The sequence below is a fragment of the Centroberyx gerrardi genome, chromosome 15 (genome assembly GCF_048128805.1).
Source record: "Centroberyx gerrardi isolate f3 chromosome 15, fCenGer3.hap1.cur.20231027, whole genome shotgun sequence".
NCBI classification, from domain to species: domain Eukaryota; kingdom Metazoa; phylum Chordata; class Actinopteri; order Beryciformes; family Berycidae; genus Centroberyx; species Centroberyx gerrardi.
The window spans coordinates 28,076,656-28,101,707 of NC_136011.1; the positions used below are offsets into that span (position 1 = coordinate 28,076,656).

Below are 25,052 nucleotides of genomic sequence, written 5' to 3' on the forward strand. Positions count from 1 at the left end.
TCTCTCTCGCTCTCTTTCTCTCTCTCTCTCTCCCTCTCTCTCTCTCTATTTCTCTCTCTCTCTCCCTCTCTCCCTCTCTCTCTCTCCCTCTCTTTCTCTCTTTCTCTCTCTCCCTCTCTCCCTCTCTCTCTCTCTTCCTCTCTTTCTCTCGCTCTCTCTCTTTCTCTCAAAAATTCAAATTCAAATTCAAATATGCTTTATTGGCATTACAGGAAAGAAACCAATGTTGCCAAAGCAATACAGTACTCTCTCTCTCTCTCTCTCTCTCTCTCTCTCTCTCTCTCTCTCTCTGTCTGTCTGTCTCTATCTATCTCTCTCTCTGTAGGCCTCTCCCTCTTTTTCTCTAGGTTTCTGTATGTCTCACTTTTTCTATTTTTTCTCTCTCCGTATCTCTTTATCTTTCTGTTTTTTTTCTCGATATCTGTCAGTTTCTCTCTCTCTCTCTCCCTCTCTCCCTCTCCCTCTCTCTCTCTCTCTCTCTCTCTCTCTCTCTCTGTCTGTCTCTCTCTATCTCCCTCTCTCTGTAGGCCTCTCCCTCTTTTTCTCTAGGTTTCTGTATGTCTCACTTTTTCTATTTTTTCTCTCTCCGTATCTCTTTATCTTTCTGTTTTTTTTCTCGATATCTGTCTCTGTCAGTTTCTCTCTCCTCTCTCTCTCTCTCTCCCTCTCTCTCCCTCCCTCTCTCCCCTCTCTCTCTCTCTCTCTCTCAGATCAACACACCAATCAACACCACAGACTTGGTTTTCACCTTTTTGTCTAATAAAGTGTCAGATGTCACAGCTGCTCAACACTGTTTTCTCTGTCTGTTGTTTCTCCTCCATCATTCTCTTACTTTTTAGTATTTTTTTGATCCCTCCCATCTCTTTCTTACAATCAAGAACTTAATGATATACTTATTAATTTAATTTTAATTTCAATTTAATTTCATATCATGTTCCTGCTATTCTTTCTTACAATCAAGAACTGAATTTACTTTTATTTTCCTCATTATTGCTGTTTTTCTGCTGCCTTTTGTTTTATTGTTAAGCAATTTGTAACTTCTGTTTTAAAAACTTCTTTCACCATCTAACCTCCTTTTCTTCCTTCTTCTCCCCTTCCTCTTCCTCCTTTTCTTGCGTCTCCTGCACATCCTCTTCCTCCTCTTCCTTCATCACCTCCCTTTCATCCTCTCCATCCTTTTCCGCGTCCTTCTCTCTTTCCTTATCCTCCTTCAACTCCTGCTCATTCACCACCTCCCCCTTTTCCTCCTCTTCCTCCTCTTCCTCTTTCTCCTCCTCCTCCTCCTCTTCCTCCCTCATCATCTCCCCTGTCCCACTCTTCTGCTTCCTCTTCCTCCTCCCTCACCACTTTCCTCTTCCCCCTTTTCTCGCTTTTCCTCCTCCTTTTTTTCCTCCTCCTCCTCCTTCACCACCTCCCCTTCCTCCTCCTCTTCTTCTCTTGCTTCCTCTCCTCCTCCTCCTCCTCCTCCTCTTCTTCTCTCCTCTGTCCTCAGGTTGGACAACACTCTGGAGGAAATCATTTTCAAGCTGGTTCCAGGACTCAGAGAAAGTGAGTTTTCCAGATGCTTCTATCAGTTCTCACTTAATTGTATGATTACTCATTGGAGGATGCAAATATGTCACATGACTTGGACTCGAGTCGCAGTTTTAATAGCTTGAGACTTGACTTGATGCATGAAGAGAAGACTTGAGACTTGACTTGACTTGGGTTCTGGTGACTTGGGACTTGACTCTGACTTGTACTTTGATGACTTGAAAAGGTTTCTAAAGTCTTGACTTGAGATCTTGTGTTTGTGTAAATGACTTAGATTGAAAGTGATGAGATTTGTTCCAGCGGACGACTGAATTTAAATTCTGTTTTCTGAATTTGTATGGAATGATTGAATTTATTGAAGTTGAAACTGATTATAGAAATCAAACTCATGATGCTCTTACCAAGTTTTTATCCTATTAAAACCATATTGCATTGAAAAGTCCTAGATATTTAGTTTTCTTTAAGATATTAAATTGATACTGGACTCTTGATTTGCTCTGACTTAACTTGCTTGATTTAGACTTGGGACTTGACATTAATGACATGGACTTAACTTGGTAATCTACATTAACATACCCTTGATCAAGGCACTGAATCCCTGACCTCTGACCTCTGGGGGGTAGAGAAAAGAGAATTTTCCTACAGGGATCAATAAATCAATAAAGCATTGTATTGTCAGTATCGCATTATTATGGTTTTTAGAGGCTTAATATTTTGAAAAGAGAGGAAGATATATGGAGTGTTCTGGACAGCAGGGCCAACCAGGAGCCAAGTCCACATGTCTGACCGGAGCGGTGATGGCACTTTAATTTTACGACTCCGTACTTCATCTCCTCCGACACGCAGCGCTCTGGCAGCAGCAAGATGGAAAAAAACGTCATATATTTTTGTGAGGCTAGAGCTGCCGGGCCAAGAGGTGTAAAAACAGCCTCGCATGAATTCTGCTGAAAGGATTCATTGACATTTTGAAGTTTAGTTTGGTTGTTTTCCTTCACCACACACTTGTCACGAGCCCTCAGACGGTTCGTTAGCATGCTACATTAAAATCAAGCTAGCTTTTTCTGTTGATTACTATTTCACATGGGAAAAAGCAAAGATTTCTTTTATCCTGTACATGGAAATCAATGGGAAAATCTAGTTTTTTGGCAGCGTGACCTAGTGGTGAGAGTGAGCGTCCTGTAACGGAAAGTTCACACGTTTGATCCCATTTTAAACAAACAATGAAAGACATTCGCACACTGTCATATTTGCACATTGCCACATGCACTTTTACTCTTTTACCTCTAATCTTATGTCTGTTTATTTGTTTTTTATGTGGTTGTATGTCTTTTTTATGTCTTTTTTATGAGTCACATCAAAGATAATTTTCTCTCATGCTTGTGGCAGACGGTAACGTTTTCTGAATCTGAATCTGAACGTTTCTCACCGTTTCTTGAGGTTCAGCATCACTGCAGCACCCTGACAATAGATACCAGTGACAATAGAAACACGCTGTTGTATGTTATACTGTCTGTATGTTACTGTGTGCCACATGTTAACACTGTCTCCTGTTGATCTGCTGTCTGATGTGAACTAGAGGAGGAACAGCAGGAAGCTGAATTCTGGAGGAAGAACCAGCCCAGACAAAACGGCCAAGGTAAAACAACACCTCGAAATGTGTGTGTTATTTAATTATAAAGGAGTAATGTAAGGGGCATTGTGATGTAGCAATGTGATAGGAAAAGTATAATATTTGTGATAAACTTATTAATAGAATTACTATGTTAACTAAAGCCGTATTCACAAGGGACTGATATTACCTGAGGGCGTCCTGTGATCTGGAATAACTGCAGATCGTCTGTGTGAAGCTGCCATGTCTAATTTTTAAATAAAAACTTCCAGCATACGTTACTTAACCAGACTTTAGTGAAGACTGAGGTCCTCTGATAATACTAATCCTGTGCAAATCGAACTCTCAGTAATTTCATTAGTAGTTTAGTTCTTTTTCTGCTTCTTCTTCTTCTTCTTTTCCCAAGTCAGTCTCAAGTCTTGAGGTACAAGTCTCAAGTCAAGTCTCAAGTCTAAATGTAGAACAGCAAGTCAAGTCAGAACAAATCAAGAGTCCAGTATCAATTTAATATCTTAAAGAAAACGAAATATCTAGGACTTTTCAATGCAATATGGTTTTAATAGGATAAAAACTTGGTAAGAGCATCATGAGTTTGATTTCTATAATCAGTTTCAACTTCAATAAATTCAATCATTCCATACAAATTCAGAAAACAGAATTTAAATTCAGTCGTCCGCTGGAACAAATCTCATCACTTTCAATCTAAGTCATTTACACAAACACAAGATCTCAAGTCAAGACTTTAGAAACCTTTTCAAGTCATCAAAGTACAAGTCAGAGTCAAGTCCCAAGTCACCAGAACCCAAGTCAAGTCGAGTCTCAAGTCTTCTCTTCATGCATCAGGGTAATTAAAAGTGTGACTGGAGCGTTTGTCTCTGCACCGCAGGAGAGAGCCTGAGGTGTCAGAGGTTTGGGTTGCCAGATGCTGGCGGCGACGGCGGCGGTGACGATGATGATGGCGGCGGGGGCGAAGATGACGACGATGACTACCACAGGAGCGACCCGCAGATCGCCATCTGTCTGGACTGTCTCCGCAACACCGGACAGGCGGGGGAGAACACCGTCACGGTCTGTGTGTGTATTTTAATAATAACAATATTAATAATGATACCTTTATTTATGTAGAACTTTTCAAGCTAGAGCTGCTGAGTTCTTTCCAATAATCAATAAACCGTGATAAATAAAAACACCTTGTGAAGCATCATAGAATTATTTAAGAGGGACACTTTGAATTTTTGTTTTTCTTTACCTTTTCTTTGGCTGGGAAAATTGTTTTGGGGTTAATTATGTTTTGGTGTTTTCTAGATTTACCTTCTAGCTGCAGTTTGACTTTAATGCCAAATGTTAATGGACTCATGTCTTTTGCCCAATAATGATGTAATAGAATATGTCTCTTGTCCAATCAGGATGTAAAAGGATGTATTTCTCCTCCAATCGGAATGAATAGTATATGTCTGTCATCCAGTCAGGATGTAAAAGGATATATTTCTCCTCCAATCAGGCTGTAATAGAATATGTCTCTCGCCCAATCAGCATGTTTTAGAATATGTCTCTTGTCCAATCAGAATGTAAAAGGATATATTTCTCCTCCAATCAGGATGTAATAGAATGTCTCTTGTCCAATCAGGATGTAAAAGAATATATTTCTCCTCCAATGGGGATGTAATAGAATATGTCTCTTGTCCAATCAGCATGTTTTAGAATATGTCTCTTGTCCAATCAGGATGTAAAAGAATATATTTATCCTCCAATCAGGATGTAATAGAATATGTCTCTTGTCCAATCAGGATGTAAAAGAATATGTCTCTTGTCCAATCAGGATGTAATAGAATATGTCTCTTGTCCAATCAGGATGTAATAGAATATGTCTCTTGTCCAATCAGGATGTAATAGAATATATTTCTCCTCCAATCGGGATGTAATTGAATATGTCTCTTGTCCAATCAGGACCTGATGAAGAGGTTCATCCGCTGCTCCAGTCGCGTCACCGTGGGAACCATTAAGAAGTTCCTCAGTCTTAAGCTCAAACTGCCCAGCTCTTATGAGGTACGGAACAGACTCAAAACTATAATTTACAAACACAAAATTCAAACTGCCCAGCTCAATATAACAGTTAAGAAAATATTAGACTTGGAAAAAACAAATTGCGCAGCTGTGATGTGGTAAGAAACAGAGTCAACCCTCCAGTTCAGAAACTGTGATGAAGCCTGAACTGCTGAGATCAGGAACCAGGAACTAACAGTTCAGAAAATAAAAGTCAAGAACGCAAAAACCAAACTGCCAGGCTTTTATGAGTCAGAATAAGTTTTATGAGGTTAGAAACGATAAGGTAAGAAGGCAAAACTCAAACTCACCGGCTCTTATGAGACTCAAAATAACAGTTAAGAGTCAGTCTAACAGTTCAGAAACCATAATTTATAAAAGCAAAACTTCCCAGCTAGTATGAGTTAAAGAATAGAATTAAATTAACTGTTTAGAAACTATAAAGTAAGAAAATCCAGACGGTTTGTTTCCTGTGTACAGAAGAAGATTAGAGCCACATGGGAAAAATGTGTTTGAGTTCTGAGATTTATTTCAGAAGTCTGAGTTTAAAGTCATTTTTCACACGTGGCCCTAATCCTCTCCCGTACCTAAGATGCTAAGGAATTGACTTAAGAAAATACAAGGTCAACAAAACCAAACTGCAGCTCTTATAAGGCAACAAACAGACTTTCACTGACTTTTAAAGATAAAGTCTGAAAAAGTGAAGTGAGCAGCTCTTATTAGGTCAGAAACAAGTCAGACTGAGGAAAACCAAGCGGTTCATCTGTCACGAGGAAAGATAATGTCGAACTCAACGAGGTTCACAACCGCCTCCGACCGGAGCGACCGGCGTTCACGAGGCCGGCCGCTCATTAATATTACATCACAGTTATCGTTATCACAGGACGGTCTTATCATAGGACTGAACTGAAAGTGAGTTGAGTCGCAGACTGAGCAAAAAATGGTAAACCACACTCTCTCTCTCTCTCTCTCTCTCTCTCACACACACACACACACAGCCTTCCACTCAATACCACACTTACTTCCCCTATGATTTCATTTCCTGCATTAGGGCTGTTATAATTTTTTATCTTCATTTCCCTTCTCGTTTTATGGATCTTCTTGTTGTTTCATCCATTTTCCACCATGTTGTCGTTTCCACTCTATTATTCAAATCAGTTGTGTCTTTTCTGTTTTTTTTTGGTCATTTTGCTTCTATGTTTTATCACTGTGGAAAGAAGCTAAATGAAACTCATTATTATTTTATTTAAGCAGGAAGTCTCATTGAGATCAGGTTCTCTCTTTTAGGAGTGACCCAACAATAGAGTTATAAAAAAGACACAATTACAGTTCATTCACACATTTTATTATATTTAGTAGTTTATCAGATAGGGACAGTGCAGTTAACATAATTGCACTTCACAATTGAAATATAAAAGATGTGTGCACATGGAGTTTGTAGTAAATATAATTTCCAACCCCAGTCCCTGGTTGAGCTTTTAAATAGACTACAACTATCTCAAATGTCTTTTATAGGCTAATAATTTACCACACAGCAGACAATCAGCAAACAAAGACAGATCAGAGGAAACAGTTACAGTCAATCAAGGTTTAAGAATTTAACCCCTTGTAACCTGACTTTACCTGACTTTACCCTTAAATTTCCCCTTAAGTAGCTTCAAAGTAAAAAATATATATATATATATATATCCTAACTGTACAGCAATGACACATCCATATTCTGTATCTGCTGTCCCAACTCTTTTCTTGAAGCTCTAGCTGCTTATCTATATGTTTGTGCATCATTATATACACATTTCCCTGTATGTAGCATGACACATTTGGTGTCTTTGGAAAACTTCTTATCTTGACTAGAATTTAAAATAAAGTTCTGTGGGTTTGAACAAAACTCGGCCGCGCAACCTGCGTTTGTAATGATGGACCAGCGGGGCCGACAGGGAAGAAGAGGTTAAAAACTTCTAAAGACACAAAAGAATTTTACAAATCATTCCATTTATAAGTGGCATTGTAACCAAAGCCAGTTTTGTCAAGCTTGGTATTTACATATGGGATATTTAAAGTGTAAATAATCCAGAGACTTTAGTTCCATAGTTACTGGATTACAAGACGAGGAACTGTCGCAGCTTTGTCTTTAAACCAAGGTGCATCAACTGGAAATGACTAGAAAAGGAAAAAGATTGGCTGCTGTTTGGAGGCAGATGGATGCTCTTAAAAAAAAAACTTTAATTGATGCATTGATTGATTGAAAAACCAACGCATTTCAGCAAAATGCCTTCACCAGGGTTACATGACACAAGAACAAGAAGGTTAAATACCTATCTAAAATATCTAATAGTTACTAATACTTCCATAATTACTGGATTTAAATGTGATTAAAGAAGAGATAAAGATAGTGGGGTAATTTCCCTAGCAGAGCTTTATAAATCAACAAAATACAATGCATTTTCCTTATTTTTGTTAAAGAAGACCATCCCGCTGTGTCATACAGGACACAGCGGTGAGATGAAATGTATCACCAGTAGTGAGTGAAGTGAACACAGAGCGTCTCCGTCAGCAGAGACAGACGTGGCAGCAGACTGAACAGTAAAGTGAAGTTTGTGTTCCTTGTGGTGCAGCTGGATGTGCTGTGCAACGGAGAGATCATGGGGAGAGATCACACTCTGGAGTTCATCTACATGACGCGCTGGAGGCTGCACGGAGACAACGTAAGGCTGCCGCTCTCACTTCCTGTCTGCTGTGTGTGTGTGTGTGTGTGTGTGTGTGGGTGGGTGTGTGTTTGCATATACATGTGTGGAAGCAAAGGTGCAGGGACGTTTGTGTGTGTGTGTGGATGTGTGTGTGCAGGAAGAAGGTTTTCATATCTAATCCAAGAATCAATACTTGTATTATCTGTCATGATTCAGGTGCTTTAAAGGGGAAATTCCACCGAAACTCAACAAAGGCAGACTTTACTCAACATAGTTTTCTTCCGCTGTTGTTGTTTCCTTTATTCTGAAGCTGATTTTATTTTATTTTGTTTAGTGGTGGATTTGTAAGGTCAATGCAAATGCAAAAATGTTTCAAAGACATTTTTATTCTCATTTTCTCATACCTAAAGGTTCAATGTGTAGCATTTTTAAACATCATTTGATCGCCAAATTAATTGTGATATCTTGGTATAATAACTGTAAACCAATGAGTCCATGTTGGAGCTGATTGTTCTCCTCTATCTCACTCCAGTAGTATTGTTAGTGCTAGAGTTTCTCCACATTAAGACTACATTTCCCATCAGCCCCGTTGCCTCCTCCCCCTCCCTGAAGAGGATCAACATGTTGGAAGTGATTTCTCCATCTTCCTTTCCCTCCTTCCACCATCTGCTGCCAGAAACTCTTTCAGCTTTAGCTCCGTTTGCTCTGGAAGAACAGAACCTCTTCCTGTTTTGTGCCGTAAAGCGATCCAGCAGATTTCCCTCCAGATCCACCAGGTGGAGAAACTATGGAGGATGAGAGTAGAGGCTGATAGAGGCTGACAGGCTGACCACTGATGCTCTGGTTTGTTTACTGTAATTATACTAATGTCTCAAAATGAATGTGGTGATGATTTATTGATGTTAAAATGCTACAGGTGGCACCTTTAAGCACTTAGTTAGTTAAAGAAACGGTAGGCTTAAAGGGTTAACAGTGTGGTCTTTAAAGGTCCCATATGGTGTAAAGCAGGACTCCCTCTCCTCTGTGATGATAAAGGAGTTGGATGTGTATCTAAACATGGTGAAAGTATCAAAACTAAATCCACACAATCCATATTAGAAAAGCGAGCCTCTAAACGAGCCGTTTGGACTTCCGTAACTTTGTGGCGTCACAAAGGTTCGCTCATTATCATTTCTGTAAGAAATAATAGACTAACAAAGTGTTTTTTTCAAAGCGGTCGAGCGGTCGTCATCGTTTATTACCGGAGAGTTTTCCCTACCTGTAGCCGCCGGGCCGCGGCGTCTCACGTTTCACTCTCGAAACGGTTAGCCAATCGGAACAGAGGGTCGTTAATATTAATGAGCCTTAAAGACACGGCGACAGAAACGGCCTGTTCTTGGTAAGGCTCAGAGAGATGCTGGAAAATGAACGTGGAGAAATGGATTGAGAGTGTTTTTGGTTCATGACACCACACACACAGCTTTGAATGGACCTCAAGACACAAAATAAAACACTGGAAAGTGGAGAATATGGACCTTTAATAACCAAAAATATTAAGTACCAAAATACCAAAAAAACACCACAGTTGCCTGATGGAAAGGGTTAAATCTAGCAGATCTAAATAGGGTCAGAGAGGCGAGTGTAAACACAGTTACTATATATAGGATGTTTGGTCTGACTGAGCTTCCTCAGGCCCGCAGATACAAACCCATTACTTCTATGTATGGTGGCCAGCCTGGGGGATGAGAGCATATCACACACACACACACACACATACACACACACACACATACACACACACATGAGCACACACATTTTGTGCTCATCATCACTCATCGCCCACGCTTGGACGCAGGTGCGCGCGCATACACACATTATGGGCATGCAGGCACACACACACACACATACACACACACACACACACACCTACACACACATACACACACACACACACACACACACACACACCTACACACACATACACACACACGCACACACACACACTCTCACAGTAGGAGTTGGCCTGATTTTAGCTGGAACGTGACAGCCTCAGGCTCCAGGGTTACCAGCACACTCTCTGGTTCACTGGGCCAACGGCCAGCGTGTGTGTGTGTGTGTGTGTGTGTGTGTGTGTGTGTGTGTCCATGCCCTTGAAGTGTATGTAAATGCCTGTATTGGTGTGTGGGTGATGAGTGAGTGTGTGTCTCTTTCTGCTCGCACATCTCCATGTATGTTTCTGTCTGTGTATGTTTTCACTGACATCCTTTCACTGAGGAGGAAGAAAGTGAGACAAGGAGGAGAGGAAGAAGGGGAGGAGAAGATAAAGGAAAAAAGGAGGGGAGGAGAGGGGGAGGAGAAAGGGGAGAGGAGGAAGAGGAGAGGGGAAGGAGGAAGAGAGGAGGAAAGGAGGAGGAGGATGATGGGAGATGGAAGAGAGAGGGAGAAGGAGGAGGAAGAGAGGGGTAGGAAGAAGAACGGTGAAGGGGAGGAGGAAGAGGAGGAGATGAGAAGGAGAAAGAGGAGGAAGAAGAGGAGAGGAAGAGGAGAGGGGGAGGAGAAGATAAAGCAAAAAATTGAATGAAACGAGAGCGAGAGGACAGGAGGAGGTAAAAGGAGAAGAGGAGGGGAAGGAGGAGAGGAGAAGAGGAGGAGGAGAGGGGGAAGGAGAGGAGGAGAGGGAGAGGAGGAGTAGGGGAAGAGAACATAGGAGGAGGTAAGAGGAGAAGAGGAAGAGGAGGAGGAAGAAGAGAAGAGGGGGAGGAGGAAGAGAGCGAGACAAGGAGAGGAGGAAGAGGATAATGGGTGGAGGAGTAGAGGGGGAAGAGGGGGAGTAGGAGGAGGAAGAAAGGGGGAGAAGGAGGAGGAAGAGAGGGGAGGAGGAAGAGGAACAGGAGGAGAATGAGAGAAGAAGATAATGAAGTGAAGGGGAGATGAGAGAGGAGAACAGGAGGTAAAAGGACAGGAGAGGAGTCAAGAGAAAAAGGGGGAGGAAAGGACAGTAAACAAAAAGAATAGAAAAGATGATGGGAGAGAGGAGAGGAAAATGGAGAGAAGGTGAGAGGAGGAGGTGGGGAGAGGAGATGAGGTGAAAGGAGAGGAGTGGAGAGAAGAGGGGAGGGAAGGAAAAGATGAGACGAGGTAAGAAAGGAGAGGAGGAGGAATAGAAAGGAGAGGAGGGTATAGAAAAGGAGTGATGGGAGAGAGGAGAGGAGGAGAGGGGAGGACAGGAGAGGGGAGGAGTGGAGAAACTCTCAGTAATTTCAGCCATAATTTGTTTTTAGTGCAGAATTTAGTTCTTCTTCTTCCTCCAGACGCTCGATTTGTCTTCCTGCTGTCATGAAGGACGGAGGCAGCAGTGAATCTAGAGAATAACGTTTTGATGCATTTTCAGCTCAAACCTCCAAGTTCTGCTTTGCTAAATCAGGAAATGACCAATCCTGACCTTATACAGCTGTATCCGGGCAGCAGTGAATTTCATGATCTTGTATGAATGCGTTTCACAAAACACATACTGTAGGTTTGGGCTTAATTCATTAATTACATGAAGTGTCAACATAACACGAATCCTGTGTGAATACAACCTCTACCAGGTTTCATATGCAAGAGGAAAAACCCTTTATAAGATAAGATAAGATAAGATAAGATAAGATAAGATAAGATAAGATATCACTTTTTTAATCCCCTTGGAGAAATTCAGGTGCCGCAGCAGCAACTGGCAGAACAGTACCAGGGAAAAATAAGTACAGAAGATAATAAAGAGAAGAGGTAATAAGATAAAAAATAAAGGTAATGTACATAATATAAAACTATCCATAAAATTATATAAAAAAAAATTAAATTATCCATTTCATACAAAAGGGGCGGAGAAAGCAAAGGAAACGGGCGACCAATCAGAATCAAAGGAGCTTCCATAGCCTGTTAGCAACATGCTAACACATCTAACAGCTTCTGTAAAGGTTCATCTCTGTAATCTGATGTCAGCACAAACATCTCTCTGTGACTGGAGTCGCTGATTGACGTTCTGTGTAGCCAATGAAAATACGAGCTCAGGTCGACCAGGAAGCGCTGACTGAGAGGAAGAGGTGAAGGTGTTTCCCAGACCCAAAGAGAGATTTGGAGAAAACGGGGGATTTAGGTCTGGCCTCGCGAGACTAGTGTGAAAGAAGCATAAAATCCAGAAGAATAAAATCCACCTCCTGTTTTTCAGTAAACTCAGAAGTCATCTGACAGCAGAAATCCACTTCAGTTTGACATCTTCCTAATGTAATAATGAGCTACAGGTCGTCCAACTAGCATACGCAGACATGTCCAATTGTAGATTATGTCATTTTCCATCTTTGCTACAAGCAGCAATTTGAGGGAAATCAGAGATCCTTTATCCTGCATGAAAGGTCTTCTGGATACACACACATAAACATTATATTGCAGGACCTGGCTCAGTAAAACAAATCTCTCAGATAGGTTGAACAGTGCTGTTGCTCTGACAAGTAATCCTGTCCAAATCATACTTCAGTTATTAAAATAGGCTTGTGCTATTTTAATGTGGAGACCCTCCAGAAAAGGCCTGCAACCCAAACCGAACACCACACAGAGGCTGTCAGGTGTATTTAAGTCCTGCTGTCAGACCTGGGCCAGCATCTGCAAATAATAGTGTTTGTTTTAACATGTTCGGAGTACCAGATGGGTGGAGTTTGGCACACAGGACGATACAATGAGAAAAAGTCAATTTGATATTTGGTATTTGGTTTTTGGGCAACACTTTCTAACCTATATAACCTCATGACCTATTTATGACCGACCTGTCTCAGTTTGGAACTTCCTCTTCCATTAATAAACCATTTACTAACATTTAATATTTAATAAAGGACGCCCAAAACTGTCCTCATCACAACCCCCTTAAAAGATCTTCATCCTTCATTAATGTTTTCAGAACTGAGACAGGTTGGTCATAAAGAGTTTAATTACAGCTTTTACAAATGCATTTGTTAATTACTTAGTTAACATGAAGAAAGTTATTCATTTGTTCACCATTAAGTAATGCATTAACTCATGTTAGCTAATACAATGCAAGGCAAGTTTATTTATATAGCACATTTCATACACAAAGGCAATTTAAAGTGCTTTACACAAGGTATATAAGACATTAGATAAGAAATACAGGATAAGATAAATAAAAAAACAAATAAAAAGAAATAAAGTGGAAAGATGAGAGAATAGATAAATAATTAAAATGCATAAAAAGAGAATAAAGATCAAGTTGCATAGGCAGTGCAGAACAAAAAGGTTTTTAACATGTTTTGAAACTTTTTTTAAACTTTATTATAAAGTGTTACCGGTTTTGTGTTTGGAATTATTATCTGAACTGTGCTGCTGTGGTAAACTCCGCCCATCTGGTACTCCAAGCGTGTTAAAACACACGCTAAGAATGTATGAACGCCTCCCAAGTTCAGTGAAGAGTCAGAGAGACAGAGTGGATGGAGAGAGTGAGAGAGATAGAGATATGAATGGAGGCGTCAGGAGAGAAGAGGAGGGAAAGAAGATATGGACGGACTCATTCGTCAGTCTCGTCCTCCTGACAACTCCACACTCCCCCCCCCCACCCCCCCCACCCCCGCTACGAGACACACAGACCGGTCAGGACTGCTGCGCTCGGCATCTTGGGATGTCAGTCAACCGCAACGGGAAACCTTATTACCATGGTGATTTTGATAAACGAGATTCAACCATTGCACGCGTATTGATAGAATAAAAACTCATCTGTTAAATACAGAAGTGGAGACTCGAGTCACATGACTTGGACTCGAGTCACAGTTTTAATAGCTTGAGACTTGACTTGATGCATGAAGAGAAGACTTGAGACTTGACTTGACTTGGGTTCTGGTGACTTGGGACTTGACTCTGACTTGTACTTTGATGACTTGAAAAGGTTTCTAAAGTCTTGACTTGAGATCTTGTGTTTGTGTAAATGACTTAGATTGAAAGTGATGAGATTTGTTCCAGCGGACGACTGAATTTAAATTCTGTTTTCTGAATTTGTATGGAATGATTGAATTTATTGAAGTTGAAACTGATTATAGAAATCAAACTCATGATGCTCTTACCAAGTTTTTATCCTATTAAAACCATATTGCATTGAAAAGTCCTAGATATTTAGTTTTCTTTAAGATATTAAATTGATACTGGACTCTTGATTTGCTCTGACTTGACTTGCTGTTCTACATTTAGACTTGAGACTTGACATTAATGACATGGACTTGACTTGGACTTGACTTGGACTTGACTTGGTAATCTACATGTAGACTTGAGACTTGTGCCTCAAGACTTGAGACTGACTTGGGACTGGAGCAAAGTTGACTTGGTCACACCTCTGGCTGTTTCACATCTAATAATTTTCTGCCAACACAGGTGAACTTCCGCTTGGCCGTCTCTAAATTGTGAATCCAGCAATATTGAGACTTAGTGACTCTAGGCAGGGAGATCAGGAATTAAGCTGTAAGGAGAGAAGCGGAGAGACAGAGAGAGACCATAGATTCACGGATAAATAGATAAATTAGATGAAACTCTACTGATCCAGTAGGTAAATTAGGTTGTTGCAGCAGCAGATAATAGGATACAGCAAAGATAAATAGGATCTACAGTATATAAGGATAGAGCAAATCGGCTGTATTAAACATACTGCAACCGACAATTTCAATGAATGTCAAAATCTATGAATTTAGAGTATAAAATGGCAGAACAAAGCAAAGAAAATGAAAGTAAAATACAGAATAAACAATAGGTATATTATGAAAATCAATGGGAAATGTGAGACTATATGCAGGATGAAAATAAATGATATACAGCTGAGATATAGGCAGTAGATAAGATAAGAAAATTTGAATTTGCAGCACAAATACAGGACGTGCAAAATGTCAGTTAATACTGTATGTGCAGATACATACAGGCTGTAAATTTGTGTAGGCAGATAGAGAGAGAGGGAGAGAGAGAGAGAGAGAGAGACAGATGGAGGGATCAGATAGATGGAGAGACAGCAGTAATACCAGACTGCTGACCTGAACGTGACTGTCGCCCAGATAAAGTGTCTAAACAACAGACTCCCACTCTAAATGCCAGACGGTCGCTGACAGCCATGTTGGACAGACAGAGACTGTAGGAGGCCATGTGGCTCAGATGCGACAGTTCTTCCATATTTATGCTGCAAGAAACGGGTCAAATCTGGGTCACAAACTCGTAGATCGGAAAGTTCGTAGCTTAAAGCAGCGCCAGGGAGTCAAAATCCAGCTGTTTCATCAGCCTAGATCACAAACTGCAGCTGCAGCAGAGAAGATCTTCCCATTTCCCCCTAATTGAGACGCTGTAGATTTGCCCTGTTTGCGCAAATTGATTTCAGGTGTCAGGTCCGGTCACCTTTTGGCGCGCAGTAAGTGATGAAACAAAACTTCAGAGAGAAATCCCAAACTTTCAAACTCTCCAGAGAAAGCTGGACTCAAGAAGAAGGCCAGCCAAGTGTGAAGCTGCCCAGTGAAGTTTTAAAATAAGGGTGATTGTGTTTTTCTTGGATCATCCTAAACAATAAGAAGCACAGAGGGAGAGTATACTGGCCTTGACTCCAGTGTTACAGTAGACAGCTGCTCACTGGGGAATTGGGTGTCCATGCATTCAAAAATAGTAAAGAGGGCGACTCTTCAGTGAATAGGAGACACTCACCTTTATTTTTCTTGGTTAATTCACAGCAAAATAGTTTAAAAACTGCACAGACCTTCCTAACGGTGCAACAACGGATAGCAGAAGCACGGGTGTCTATAATTGCAAGAGGATATCACATCTGATTTTCTTATGAAATAATCAAGAAAATGCAGACTTGCTTTTCAAGATTTGAGTGCCATGAATTTCAGTGTCATTGAAAATTTGCCCTCGTCACTTTTTCGAAAGCCTAAACAATAACTTCAGAATAACTTCAAACTCAGTTTTGGGGCCAGAAGAACAATAATTTTATAAATGAATACTTAGTTGCTCACCTCAAATAGTTCCAACAAGCACAGATCCTGTACAGACCCACGGTGCGTGTTCAACTTCATGCACTGAAACACTGCAGCACGGCTAAATGTCCGTTACTTACATAAATACCACAAGATAATAACGTTACCTAACATTAAAGTTTGTGGGGCAGCAGAAGACAAGTTACTGTTTACAAATCCCGTTACTAACACAGTCTGCTGTCTGTACATCTCCACATGACAGACATGTGATGGGCACATTATTATCAGAGATCCATTTAGATCAATTTCTATTCACTGACCAACTTTTTGATTTTGTGCCTCTGTATGAGAAACACTGCATCTCTCGCCCTCTAGAGGCCATCTGACAAAGCACATCATCTCACTAAGCGACAGGTGACTGACTGCCTGACTGACCGACTGCCTGACCGACTGACTGACTGACTGACTGACTGACCGACTGCCTGACCGACTGACCGACTGCCTGACCGACTGACTGACCGACTGACTGACCGACTGACTGACCGACTGACTGACTGACTGACCGACTGACTGACCGACTGCCTGACCGACTGACTGACCGACTGACTGACTGACTGACTGACTGACTGACCGACTGCCTGACCGACTGACTGACCGACTGCCTGACTGACTGACTGACCGACTGACCGACTGACTGACTGACTGACTGACGGACTGACTGACCGACTGCCTGACTGACTGACTGACCTGAATTTGCCTCGTGCTCAGCTGTACTCAGTTAGTATAATTTTTAAATCTGCAGATCAAATAATAAAAACCACTAACTACTTTGTATTACTAAAATCTGGGTGTTTTTGCTTTGGATAATATAATGCTATGACCTGCAACATAGTGCATGCTAAATGATCTACTGGGGACACAAGGATGATTTTGGAGCTTATCTAACAAGCATGAATTTAAATATATTGAAGTTAAGCACAATACCCCATAGCTGTGACTGAGATGTACTACAAAAGCAGCTCATTAAAACGGTCATTTTTTGGCAGTGTTTAAATACAGAACAGCATTTGACTGTAAAATCTGTTTCTCATTTTTCTGTTTATTCACCTGCAGTTTTGCTGGTGCTGTATGTTGTCAAACCACACAACTGACAACTGCACAGTATTATGCATTAGTGCACTATAATGAAAGTGTTTCCCCAGTGTCTGCTGCAGATATGCGGTGTGATAAAGTGGCACAGACGCAGTGTGATACAGAGGCAGAGTGACGGACTGGTTAGACTGGACTCGGTGCTGTTTTTGTCCGAGGCATGATGCAGCAAAATGCAAAAAGGCTGGAAGATGACAGCAGCTGTAGCAGCGCTGCCTCCGCTGCACCACCAGCCTCCGTCTCACACTGCCAGAAATAGGAGACCGACTACAAAAGCGGGAGATACACTCCTCACTTTTTAGCCGTTCTGACACAAAGACGGGCCTTTTTTCCTTTTTAATTTTTTATGAAAAGGGGCAGCTCGCCATCCTTGACTGTTTAAAAGGTTTTAGCAGGGAAGGGAGGCAGGAATGTGAACAGCAGCAGGCTGGGAAAGCGTGGTATGAGCTGGGATTCAACCCAGTCAGTGGTGAGGTTAATGTTGGGGCGGTGCAAAGAGACTGTGCTGCAGCTAGAAGGTCGCAGGTTTGATCCCCATATCGGCCACAGAGGAATGCAAAATCAGATCTCCTCTTCCTCTCATTTACTTCTCCTAGACAGAGATGAGTTTCATTTAAAATCACTGTGAGATTTTGACCATTTAAACTCTGCTCTGGAGAAACGAGCCTTGGATCGTCTCAGTCTGGTACATCACGCTTCTCACTTGACTCTTTCATTTTGTTTCTCACATGTCTTAATCTGCAGTCACTCTCCTCTAAGTCAGTGGTTGCCAACCTTTTTGGCTTGTGACACCTCAAAACGAAGCAATACCTACTCACAACCCCCATCACAGTTCGTTTTTTCAGGTTGTTTCATTGGAGTAATTATCAGAGGAGGGCTAGAGGTTGAAAACTATTCAGTATTTCACAAGAAAAAAAGCAAAAATCTGAGAAAAATCTAAAAAAAATAGACATTTGTATAGTAGAAATGTTTTTTCCTTATCACATAAATCATTTTGTGACCCCCCCCAAAGTTTTCCCGGGTCCCAAATCCCAGGTTGAGAACCACTGCTCTAAGTCTCTAATGGGTCAGTAAGGAGAAACATATTACAGTAATACAATATAAACAGAGATATGCTGTATTTCTCCAGAGAAAAGCTGATGTTAAGCAACAGATCTTTCCTATAGGACAAAATTATTGACAGTGCACAAAACAAATGATGATGATTTTTTAATAAGATTTGTATAAGATAATAGGTAAGTCCTCGGTTTACACACTAGTTCCTCCTTACATTATAGATACTGAAAGATGGATTTTAGATAATGATTGTTTTTCATAGCGTTTTGTAAATGAACTCTTCAGCTGAGCTTCAGCAGAGCGAGCCAGCAGCCGCCCCGCCGCTGTTTTCTTTTACAGCCTGCTGCATCAGACACTTGGCTCCTGTCCCTGCTGAGCAGAGCCAGGTGGATGAGGATCCTGGACAGTTTAATGGAAAGGTTTTTTTTTATTTATTTAAGTCTGAATCCAGGAAAACTGTGGTTTGAAGTCGGATGAAATAGGAGTCGCCCCAGTCTCTCTCTCTCTCTCTCTCTCTGTGCTTTACTGTCAGAAAAAAAAAATAGGGACAGCTGAGGTACAGCAGGCTTGGGTTAAAAAATGTGTCTGGCTGAGTATGGTCGCAAATATAACTACTGGAGATGTGCTTGATTTATTCCTGGCCAGACAGCTACACAGCATCAAAAGAGGATATGTTACTTCCAAGATAAGATAAATCAGGCTCTCCTCATGTTTTCTCTAGTATTCAAAATGAATTTGGCAGCCATTTGGCCAGGACTGCTGAGGGAGAACAACACAGAGGGGAAAATATAGTATTCATCTCTCTTTTGAAAGGAACAATCTGTAACTGTAGTATGGTTGGGATAATTTTTATGACTCAGAAATTCATTATCTTTAGTTTTTGATACCGGATCGGACAGTCTCCAAGTTTTTCACATGGATTTTGAGGCTGTAAACGTTTTTTGGGTTTGAGTTTGGTGTGTGTGTGTGTGTGAGAGTGATGGCTTCTGCATGCATCATTTAGTATGTGTGTGTAACAGTAATTGAAACTACATGAAGTTGTTGATGTAATGACTTGCATAAAGTTCAGCGCTACAGTAAAAGCGGTTGTAGATTTCCCTGCACTTAGCATCTGTCCTGCTCTAGCAATGCAGGATTTTCCAAACAATTCCCCTTTAGTGTTGGAGCAGCAGTGCAGCAGCAGTGTGGTAAGGAGGTCAACTGTGGGACTCCATCAGTAGTAATGTTCAGTGTGTGGAGCGGTTAAGAAAGATCGGTTTTCACTCTCTGAACCTGTGTTCTTCCTGTCTTCCCCTCAGACGTATCCCATGGTTCTGGAGTACCGGCCGCGCATCGACTTTGGCTGAACCAAGCCTGCAAGAAGAGGACCACACACACACACACACACACACACACACACACACATAGGCAGACACACACACTGAGTATACAAAACATTAGGAACAACCTCTTAATAATAAGTTGTGCTTCCTTTTGCACAATCCACGTCTCAATTGTATCAAGGATTAAAAGAAACACCAAGTTGTTGTTCGATTGGCCGACATTAAGTGATGAAAACAGTGATGAAGACACCAGAATCATCCATGTGTCCCTGGCAGATCATTGGCTCCAGTGCTCCATGCTAACACTTTAGCATATGAGTGATAGGCTAGTAGGCGACTAGCATTATCCAAAGTAAGAGGAATGATTTTATAGTAATAGAACGTTGTTAGTGTTTTTTATTATATGGCCTGTAGATGCACATTTAAAAATTAAAAATTTTAAAAATCTCATTTTCTCACTTTTGAGATAATGCTTGTTGCCTACTATCACTCAACATATGCTAAATTGTTAGCATGGAGCTACTATCACGCGACATGCTAAATTGTTAGCATGGAGCCTACTATCACTCAACATAGTGAATGCTAAAGTGTTAGCATGGAGCCTACTATCACTCAACATAGTGAATGCTAAAGTGTTAGCATGGAGCCTACTATCACTCAGTATAGTGAATGCTAAAGTGTTAGCATGGAGCCTATCACTCAGTATAGTGAATGCTAAAGTGTTAGCATGGAGCCAACAATCTAGCAGAGACACAGGCCAATCTCCATCACTTTAAAAATCCTTTAATCTTCTCCTCTCCTTCATCTCCATCTCTCCTTCATGACTGAAGTGGATTTAAGAGGTAAAATCAATAAGAGATCAGAGCGTTCACCTGGATTCACCTGATCATCTGCTTCACGGAGACAGAAGCTGGTCTTGATGTTTTGTACACTCACATTACCTACATTTGCACATGGACACACACAAACACACACACATGCACACACTTACGCACAACGTGCAGAGAAAGAGAAAGATTTAATGTATTTTTGTACAGCCGATGATGAAATGCATACGTTGTTATGGTAAAGAGGTTTTATGCTACATAGAATAATATATGCTATAATATATGATATTTTTAAATGTATGTTCCTGTGCCTAAAAACCTGTTCGGATCAGAAATGAAATACGACCATATCTTCACTTGCCTGTCTAACTCTGTAGATTAAATGTTGATTTTCTACTGTTGAGCTGATTTGATTTTCACTGTTTTTATCTAACGAATGAGCTGTGTGTTCGGCGTAGAGGCAACTAAAGTGTTTGCGTCTGCAGTGATTGTGTCACGTTTGCTCGCTCTCGCTTGCTGAAGCTGTAGCTAAACAGCAGCTTTGATGACAATAAGAACAATAAGCTAGAATCTGGTATCTATTGTTGTTTTATTCAGATCTGAAACCCTTCCTTACGTTTGGTTCAACTGCAAACAAGATCAGATCAGAGTCGAAGGCTGCGCTCACACCAAAGGCATTCAGGCTCAATTCTGACTTGCTGCTCTTATCTGATTGTTTTGGATGACTTCATATGTATTTTAGGATGTAAACAAATTCGATACCAATATGAACTGACAGCGATGTTGAAAAGACACAATAACACATACAAGTCACATCTGTTTTTGTACCTGTGCTTCTCCCGCTTGTTTCCAGTTGGTTACAGTCTGTGCCTTTGATAAATTATGACAAGTGTCTCAGGTGAATGATGTAAGATTTAATTATTGTCATGGCAATGCAGGCAAATTCTGATTTGAGTTTTCAAATACAAGTCACATATAGATCTCATGCCTCGGGATCCGATTTTGCACCACATATCCATGTGATCCAGGTCGGGCTTGAAAAAGTGCGACTCCATGCAGGTTCTTGCGGTTCACGTTGGATTAGAAAACATCAGATCTGAGTCACATGGGAGGAAAAAAATGTGAATTGGGAAAGTTTCAGCTGCAGTGTGAACGGAGCCTGACCGCTTCAGCACCGACCACAGTGGCTGCCTGACTCTAAAATTCACCTGATTCCCTCAATATTTTACCTGCCAAACTGATTTGTAGAATAGAAAATAAACTCTTAACAATGGTTTGTCACCTGCCAATTAAAGCAATTAAAGCAGCTGGAATTTACCAGTCACAGCCACAGATTTGCTACCAATTTTCTGGACATTCATGCTAATTTCCCACCCTCACTGATACTTTATATTAATATATAAGGGCGCAATGTTGGGGAAACTATATTTTTTGCATCTGCAACAAATTTGTCTCTTTTATTATGTTTCAAGTGTTATCACTGCAGCTCAACACACCCAGCAAACATTTGACAGAGGCCACATTCAACGTCAACTCAAACAATCACAAAATTTTCACAATTTGGTAAAAGTTCATATTATAACAGCTTCGGAAACGGTTTTGAACTGACATCAGGAAGATATTTTGGTCTTGATTTCACAGCACGATGCAGGCAGCAGCTCCGGCTACGGACGTCGTCTCAACTTTCATGTTAGCGCTAGATTTACACAGGTTGTCAGTGTTGGTGCTATCTGCTGAATCAACATCTGTTCAACAGCAACATGCTTACTGGGGCAGCTTTGATGAAAAAAGAAAGTCTGCTATTCTGTGTTGTGTTCAGTTCTGCCATGCCTCCAAACTCTCAACTATACAGCAGTGTGAACAATATCAGATTACAGTCAGGCCTACAGATGGTTCACTCTTTACTGTATTTTTTTATAAATCCATCAATCAATCCAAATTCATCCATACTTGCTGAGATTGTGGCTAGAACACTGAAAACTGTTCAATCTGAGCTAGAAGACAAACAGAAAGACGTGGAAGCTTCAGTGATGATGCAGAAAGAAAAATGTATGTTTTACTTTCACCAAAACGTATAAAAGGAGGTTTTCAGCCACAGACCCACACACACCTACACACACACACACACACACACACACACACACACACTCTCTCTCTCTCAGGGTCAGAGAGATAGTGTGTCAGCACAGTAAAACAGTCAACAGGTGAAATATGTTGATCTGTCCAAATGAATGAATGAAGAGAGAAGACTGGGTAAACAGGCAGGAATTTAGGTGACATCACTCTCTCTCTCTCTCTCTCTCTCAAACACACACACACACACACACACACACACACACACCTTGCTGTGACAGGAGGAATTGCATCGAGTAAAGCAGGTGCATCTGATGGCATGCAAGCATCCATTTCACACGGGCCTCTATGTGTGTGTGAATGCATACTCTGTACACACACACACACACATGTAACTGAGCATGCACCGTCATACACAAACACACCTCCTCTGACAGTTTTACATGCTCATCAACACTCACACACACTCTCACACACACACACACACACTCTCATGCAGATATTTACAGCTTCCCCCTCGCTGAAGCATTCCCTCACACTCGTCTCCCTTCAGCTGTTCGTCTTGCCCTTGTTGTTGCGTTTTCAGGTCGGAGTTATGTAGGCCAGAGGTCCCTGCGGTCTTCTTTTAGACAATTCCCACTGATGCTGACCCATCAACACGGCAATATGCTGCGGATTTAATATGGAAAGATGAATGGGAGGCAACAGAACAGACGACAGCCATCTTGTGAAAGTAAAAACCGCCGTTAAAAACATCAACAAAAAGACCGACTTCAGCTCACAGTCTTCAGCAGTTCTTCAGACGGTCTGTGGCTCCTGGTGTTGGAGACATGATGACAGTTTTATTTACAGCGCAATATCCATTTAACATCAACAGATGAATCTTAGGCAGCAGCCAGGGTTTTATTACAAATCTTTATTGGGCTCTGTGTGAGACAATGTGTTGAATTTACAGCACGGTTTGCTATAACTGTAAGGATAGTTGTGATTAATGTGATAACCTTGGTGCTTTGTGTTTCACTGCAACGCAACATAAACAGTTTAAATGCCAATGTTAAAACAATGATAGCAGCAAAAATGGCCGACATGCCAGTATTATTATTTATTTTTTTTAATTTCTTTTTATTGAAACATTGATAAAATCACTTATTGCTGTAATTATATTGTCTTTTACATTTTTTTTTTTACAAATGAGAACAATAGAAGACCAATTTCTATATGTATCCATTTACATCTGTATTAACATATCTCCATATAATCTTATATATATTTACTTATATAACCTATATTTCTATAGACGTCAACATCTACTCTTGGTCTTCCAAACAAAACCAAAAAATAAAAGGATAATAAAAGAAAAGGAAACATAAAATTAAAACTAGTTAAAAGTACAGGATAACAACATTCTCTTTTTATTTTTTAACAGTTGTATCTTTAACTACATTTTCTCTTGAATCAGTCAGTTAAGTATTACAGTTTTTCCAAATTCTATTAAATTTGTCCTGTTCCAACCTTAAGGAGAAAGTCTTTATGAACCAGGAAGGAACTTTTGGTTCATGTCTCTAAATCCTGAATCCACCTTTCCAGTCAGATCAAGATCATCCTGATTTTTGGCATCAAATCTCTCCTAACCTCTGCCTGAAACACAGAAACAACATTTGAGCTTGATTAAAGGTAAGGGAGGATCGGATTACTCAATCCAAATCCTGATCTGAATGATCGCCCAAACCCAATATTCAGATTTAATCCGATGTGATTACTGAAATCCCATCAAGTCAGTTTTGAAAAACCGGGTCCAGGACAGATTAAGTGTCGCGTCTCACTGGAGCCTGAAAACTCCCAGACTCCCCAGAGTGCCTCGGCCCTGGTGGCCCGCCAGCCTGCCAGACAGAGACACACGGCGATGTCTTTAATTTCACTGCCACGCGATATTAAAGACAGCAGCGTGCCTGATCCTGCAGCTGGACTGTCACCGAGACCAGCAGCCGGGTCCGAGGCTCCAGCTTGGAGAGTCATGTCTTTATTATAGGAATATTACCCAAGAGGCCCTTAGTTGGGATGAATTGTGATTGTAGGTGCAGCGGTGCAACAGGTACGAGGCCAAATACCATAATTGTCAAAGCATGAATAATTTGTTTTATGCATATTTTGGTTTCTTCAGAATGTGTTCAGTATTATTTGGATTATTTAAATATTGCCAGAATATGCCTATAGTCACGGAGAAAACATGTATGACTTCTAGTTTCTCTTACTTCCTCACCTTGTACCTGACATGATCATTCCCGGGTCACAGGATGTTGTCAGTGCACTTTGTCTCTGACCTTTGACCTCCGAAAAATATTGGCTGCTTGTAATCTAAAATTGAAGCTTATTCAATTGCATATTCTGCCTGTATATTCTGCCTATATACAGAATATGCCTATAGTCACGGAGAAAACATGTATGACTTCTAGTTTCTCTTACTTCCTCACCTTGATGATCATTCCCGGGTCACAGGATGTTGTCAGTGCACTTTGTCTCTGACCTTTGACCTCCAAAAAATATTGGCTGCTTGTAATCTAAAATTGAAGCTTATTCTGCTGTTGCGCTAATTTTAAATCACTCTGGATAATAGAGTCAAAATCTAACAGACTGAAATGCAAATGACTGGCGAAAGATAGCGAGACTTTGCATTCATTACAGCGATCTAGGAGGGTCAGAGGTGGAAAAATGACACAAATGGGAGAAGGACTCAGTAACAAGCTATTCTGAGCTCCATCTGTGGGATAAAAATTCTCCAGCAGCTCCTCAACGCC

At 40.9% G+C, this 25,052-nt stretch overlaps 2 protein-coding genes across 2 annotated transcripts in view; one reads left to right on the plus strand and one right to left on the minus strand.

Annotated features, from left to right (window-relative positions):
- Positions 1-21,457, plus strand: part of pcgf5a (polycomb group ring finger 5a) — a 34,687-nt gene extending 13,230 nt beyond the window's left edge. The window contains exons 4-9 of the mRNA XM_078288773.1: positions 1,493-1,548; positions 3,110-3,169; positions 4,029-4,210; positions 5,090-5,188; positions 7,801-7,890; positions 19,334-21,457. Coding sequence (XP_078144899.1) covers positions 1,493-1,548; positions 3,110-3,169; positions 4,029-4,210; positions 5,090-5,188; positions 7,801-7,890; positions 19,334-19,381 — 535 coding nt within the window. The 3' untranslated portion in view covers positions 19,382-21,457. The remainder of the gene's footprint in view (positions 1-1,492; positions 1,549-3,109; positions 3,170-4,028; positions 4,211-5,089; positions 5,189-7,800; positions 7,891-19,333) is intronic.
- Positions 1-25,052, minus strand: part of slc22a15 (solute carrier family 22 member 15) — a 438,052-nt gene that overhangs the window by 24,582 nt on the left and 388,418 nt on the right. The gene's annotated exons all lie outside the window — the stretch shown is intronic.